The sequence below is a fragment of the Hydractinia symbiolongicarpus genome, chromosome 2 (genome assembly GCF_029227915.1).
Source record: "Hydractinia symbiolongicarpus strain clone_291-10 chromosome 2, HSymV2.1, whole genome shotgun sequence".
Classification (NCBI taxonomy): Eukaryota; Metazoa; Cnidaria; class Hydrozoa; order Anthoathecata; family Hydractiniidae; genus Hydractinia; species Hydractinia symbiolongicarpus.
The window spans coordinates 26,771,289-26,777,288 of NC_079876.1; the positions used below are offsets into that span (position 1 = coordinate 26,771,289).

The following is a 6,000-nucleotide window of genomic DNA, read 5'->3' on the forward strand; positions in this document are numbered from 1 at the left end:
TTACCTCACTGGATACGAAATACGGTTTCTGGACACAAAATATAGTTTGAGTTAAAAAAAGTTCGAGGCAAACGGTATTCGAATTATCCGCAGTTTGAAGAAGATTGTTGTTAAGCAAAACCCTTAGGCAATTGAAAAATTTCGAATATATCTTTGCAATATACACGTTTACCACTTTATAACAAACTTACTAGTTACCTTTCAAAAAATTTAAAAACTTTTATTAGTTGTAAGAATGTAAAAAAATTAATGAGAAACTCTTTTCAAACATGCTTCCCATCCAACACATTCTCTAGGCAAAATATACTAATATAGTATAAGTGTATTCCGTCCTTAGTAATACATATGCGGTATACTTACGGACAGGTTAATTAATACATATACGGTATATTTACGGCAAAGTCAATTAATACATACACAGTATATTTACAAAACGGAAGGTGCCATTATGGACAGCAGGATCAATCCTGCCAGCGTAGCTAGGGTTGTTGTTATCAGGTTATTTTTTCGATGAACAAGAAGTTTCTGCACGTAACGAAGCTAGCTAGTTTAGCTATTTAAATTTATTTTAGCTAACTCATGTAACTGCTGGATAAGCTAGCTAGTGCAGCTAGTATAGCTAATGTAGTGGGTTTGCTGTGTACTGGTGTGGCTAGAGCTAGCTAGCTAGCTAGCTATTCTTAAGTCTCCAATAGTGCTCACCATACTTTATATATTAGTTTTCGGAAATTATTTTAGCCAGGCAACGGACATCCTTCTTCACTTCTTCCACTCTCTCCCTCCCCACCACTAATAATATTTTTAGGTTTTTGCCACCATCTAGAGCCCCCTGAGAGGGTGACATATAATACATAGCAACTATTTGGTTTTCCATTATAATTAGCTAGCTGGCTATGCTAGCTTTTATTGTTAAGGCATAAAATTGAGTGAAGTCAGAGATAACACACAATTGAGGAATCCCCCAAATTCCACATTTATAAAATTATATATATATAGCTATATATAGCTATATATATATACTATGTATTTATAGACTTGTAGAAATCCTGGGGGATTCCCAGCACTTTGCTAGTTCATTTATATACATAAGTGGCACACTGTTGTTGCACATCTGGTCACTGTGCAACGTCACTTTTCTCTATTTTTCTCATTCTACATTCATGACAATGATTAATTTATGACCAGGCAGTATGAGAATCCTGGTTATATAGCTAGCTAACACCCTGATCATGGAATATATTTACACCAAAGTGTAATTTTATATTGGGTGGGGTGTATACCGATACACTTCAATTTGCAAAGCTGTTTGAACATTGGGGTGAATAGTCTTTTTTGATTTGCCCTGAATGAAATCCTTGTGGATTTTCCCGGGAGGATCTTGGTATATATCACGTTTGTGTGTGGCAAAAATATAAAGTTTGTTTTTGTGATCATTTTGGTTCTGCAATCTTCACACATTAAACAAAACATATATATCTATTTTTATTTTGAAGTATATATATTGATGGAATGGACAGGAAGCTCAAGAAACATGAAAAGGGAGAGGGGTCGTCTTCAAATGTACAAAGTCAACAGATATTATTGGGGGTGATTAAAGAAAATGAGGAAAAAGAAAAGGTAAAAGAAATAGAAAGAAAAGAGGTAAAGAAAATAGAAAAGGCAAAGAAAGCAATGGAAAGTGCCATTGTTAATTATTCTAAAAAGTCAACCAAAAGGAAAAAAAAGACAGTTGGTATATTGCTGGAAATGCAAAGGTGGAAAATAAAGCTGTCAGACGTAAAGGGGGTCCAAGTATTAACCTAATCCTTTGTTACAAGGTAATAAGTATATATTCACTAAAGTATATATTGAATAGAAAATTTATACACAGAAAGAAGATAAGAGCACTATTTGTTATTGTTACTGTTGTTTTGTACATTATATTTTGTATATATATACTATTTATTCTGTCAATTTTTTAAATCTTTTTTTTAAACCATGATTTGTTTTAGAATCAAGTTCAGAAGAAGACATTAGTTCGAGTGCTGGAGTTTTTGGTGATAATGGAGAGAGCAACGACTCAAGTATCAAAGGTATGTAATATAAAATATTAATAAAGCTAACAAAAAGTGGAACGGGTATAAGGGATATTGGTTCAAATCCAATTCATCTAAACCAGATGGTAGCTCAATGCTAGAGCATTGTACTTGCCTTTCCACACTGATTGCACATTTTTTTGACAGTGTTTTATATGTATGTAGTACTAGATCAAATGTTAGAGGGAATATCAGCTGTGTCCACAGAGGATAATGCATGGAATATCCGCATTTCAAGAGCAGAATCTAACTGGGCAGATGCTAGACAGACTTTATTGTCGAGTATGATGGAACGTAAAGTCCCTAACACAGATGTATGCATGAATTGTGGAAAAAATCCAACTTCGATTGCATGCAATGATTGTGCACCTTACTGCAACTTTTGTGCGGCATGTGATTACGCGTTGCACCAAATGGATCCATTTCATAATAGAAAGGCTTTTAATGAAAACTGTTATGTCTCGCTTCGTGCCAGAGAGTCATTTCATAATATGCAAGTTATCATCATTGGTACGCCCTGTTGTTTTACTGTAAAGTTAGGAATTGATGTAAACAAGTCGGTGTGATTTGTTTTGTTTTTTCCTATAGAAAAAACGTTTTCCCTTCCCATGAGCAGATGTACACAATGCCATCATCGCTGCAGTCAGTGTGAAATCCAAATGTCCGACAGTTTAATCGCAGTTATCACCACAAATGGTATTATGCAATTCATCTATATTGTCCATATGTAATATTTAGTACTGTTTTTGTAGATTATCTCCTCAGTTTTGGATATGATATAATTATTCCTTATCTTTCTGTTATTTTTATCAGGAAGATTTGATTTAAACATGCACTCTGTGCATTGCTGTCAATGTGATCATCTAACTGATCCATTTACCCTACCATTTCTGATACAATCAAGATATTGGCCGGCATCCTTAAAGCATATCAACTGTGTGTACCATGAAAACTGCTTTGAGATGTGGGATCGATTTTCCAAAAGAATGCCTGGTTCATCTCTCAATAGCTTCACCCGCAGTCTTGAAGACATTTCGAGTAAAAACGGGAGGGTTAGTGTTGAGAGGCTGATATTTATTCAAGCCTTCTCTTTGTCTGTATAAAATGCGAGAGCTAAAATCACAAAATTAAAATTTGATGAAGTTTTGTTTTGCTTTAGTTTTCCATTAGGCCAGAGACACCTTTATTTATTTTTAGAAAAATGTTGTTAGCCCTGTTTTGTTCAAACGAACTTACAGAGAGTGGTGTTATATTAATTATGAACTATCGAAAGTGGAAAGGAAAAACTTATTTCAATGCCCATCATGCTATAATCAACAACATTCTTGTCACGTTGATGGAAACAGTAAATTATACCGATATAAATCTTCAGGGCGGTATGTTATCACTTTTGTTTAATTAAGCGAAGTACGTTATGCAGAACATTTTTTATAATAAATTTAAGTAATGTCATGTGTTATATTTATTCAGAGCCTCTGGGGAATCTTATTATCAGGGATTGTTCATTGCTAAAAACGTAGCTGTTGACGCTCATTTAGACTTGTTAAATTTGTACAAGAAAGGATCTTTTACGAAGGTATTTACCTTTTGCGCCAAACTTTTAACTCGAATTAATGTGGTTTTGAGCTTGATTGTAGAGTATTGATTTTGACTTTGCTTTCAGCAACCAGTACATTGCGGTAATAGTACCCTTAAAGCAGCTCAAGATACAATTAGGAAAAAGCAGCTCTTGATGAGACTGGCCTTGAATACTGCGTATGCCGACATGCTGTAGAACAGAAAGCTGTGAACATGTTCAGAGGAGAGATATTTGGTTATGCTCACTTTTTGCAGAAAACATTTATGATAGAGCAACATCCCCAGTTTATGTGGTACGATGTGATGTGCAAGTACTGGGTGTGGTTAAAATCTAATGACCCATTTCTTGCAGAACAAATGCAACCAGCTTTATCAGTAATGCATGGGAAAATCCACAAGCTTTCCTGTCAGGTGTTATATTCTGCGATTTTTATTGCATAATAGTATTCTTGTCAATGTTTAATGAAAAGAAATGTACTTAATGACTGTTGTTTGATGTCTTGAAGCAAAATCAAAAGAGAAACATTCTTAATTCACGTAAATATTAATGGAACTATCTCGTCTCATTGTTATGTTTAATTCATTGGGTTTATTTTAATTTAGATAAAATGGGGAGGAAGGTGGCAGGTTGGAGCAGCAATGTCTACTGGAGAGGAGGCTGAACAAGTCAATAGTTACCTTTCACGTATCGGTAATGTCACCAATTACATGTTAAAACAAAGTATGTGTTTTATATAGTTATTTTTTATTAACATTGCCAGCCTAATTGCTTTGCCAGAATTGTTACCTACATTTGTGGAAAATGACATAACTACGTATGACGTATCTATGTTTGCTTAGACCGCGAAGACTACATTACAGAATTCGCGATGGACTGGAACGAGCGTAAAATTGATCTTTTACCTGAGTCATTATTTAAAAGATGGAAAAGAGTAGGTATTCCAGTGCGAATAAAGTTAGAATTAACGTATAGACTTTTTCATTGTTATTTAAGTTGCATCCTTTCATATAATCATTTAGGCAAAAGAGAATATAAAGCGTTGTGAAGATGTGACAAGATCTTTATCGCAGGAAAATAACATAGATATTTCGGACAGATCACTGCAAGGTTTAATTGAGGAGGTGAAATGCTGGGCAGCAAGTACGATTTCGTCAGTTATTGCTCTATGATTATTGAATTGATTTGTTCTATGTCACAACTTATGACAAAATATTTCTAGGTACAAAAACAAGCACGTCTATGAAGATAACATTCAAAAGTTGTTACCCGTGTCATATTTGGTCAAAGGAAACGAAAAGAATGCTTCGGTTATTCTTGGCAAGTATAAGCTGCTCCTTTCTAGCATCAAGGAGAAAGACACTTCCTTCGATGTCTCGTCGTTCAACGCAAGAGTAAATTTGGCCAACAAAATTATTGATGAAATTGTACGTTTAATCGATCAATGTAACTTTGAAATATCAATGAAAGCGGCTTCTATGAATAAATTAGCGAGTAAGTTTGATATCACAGAACGAGCATTTTTTAAAGTAATTATAGCATCATTAACACTGAACACTACATACATAAAACGTCATCAGTGCTTCAACCTTACTTTTGTCATAGGCACCAGCAAACAAAGGATACGGCTCCGACGTATTTTAGACAAAGAACGAGAAAAAGTTAAAACGTTTGTCCAAGATTATAACTCATTGATAGAGACATGCGGCATAAACAGAGAAAAGATAACTAGTACTGATAACGCAATTCGAGGGGAAGGTTATTGTGTTATTTATCGTTAAATCCCGTAAAACTCAATAATTCTTAGTCGTTGTTGTTTAGAGAAGGTAGAATAACAACGTATTCGATCTTCATGCACAGGTTCAATTAGTATGAAGAAAGCTGTTGTTGATGCATCCATGGAGAAACGTCGCAATGAAGAAGAAGTGACTTTAACAATTAAAGAAATGGCGCGATATATTCAACATTATGTGAATACGAAAGATACCTTGCTAAACGAGACACAATTATTGGAGTCATCTGACAGGGGTTAGGGAAAGTTATCCTAAGATATAATAACATTTACTGCAGTGATGATTACGTAAATGGTAATGTCAAACCTTTTCTTTCTAGGTAGAGCTGATGACATCGCTCCACAATTGCATCAGGTATGTACAAATGGAAAAAAAATTACTTCCTTGCATTTATATTACCTTTCCTAAATTTTAATCATATTGATCATAGGATAAACTGAACAGGGCTACGCTTGCTGTCCTTCACAGAAGTATGCAAAATGTGCAAAACTGTCTGGATAAGGCGTATATGCATTTTAAAAAGGTAACAGGATGTAACATGGAAGCTACGGAGATG

At 34.6% G+C, this 6,000-nt stretch overlaps 1 protein-coding gene across 1 annotated transcript; it reads left to right on the plus strand.

Moving 5' to 3' along the window:
• The first annotated feature begins 3,492 nt into the window (after positions 1–3,492).
• On the plus strand, positions 3,493–5,778 carry LOC130630041 (uncharacterized). The gene is given in 6 exon segments (XM_057443440.1): positions 3,493–4,064; positions 4,257–4,374; positions 4,494–4,585; positions 4,674–4,804; positions 4,874–5,463; positions 5,533–5,778. Coding segments are annotated over 6 exon segments (1,281 nt in total). The 5' UTR covers positions 3,493–3,866; the 3' UTR covers positions 5,685–5,778.
• The last annotated feature ends 222 nt before the right edge of the window (positions 5,779–6,000 follow it).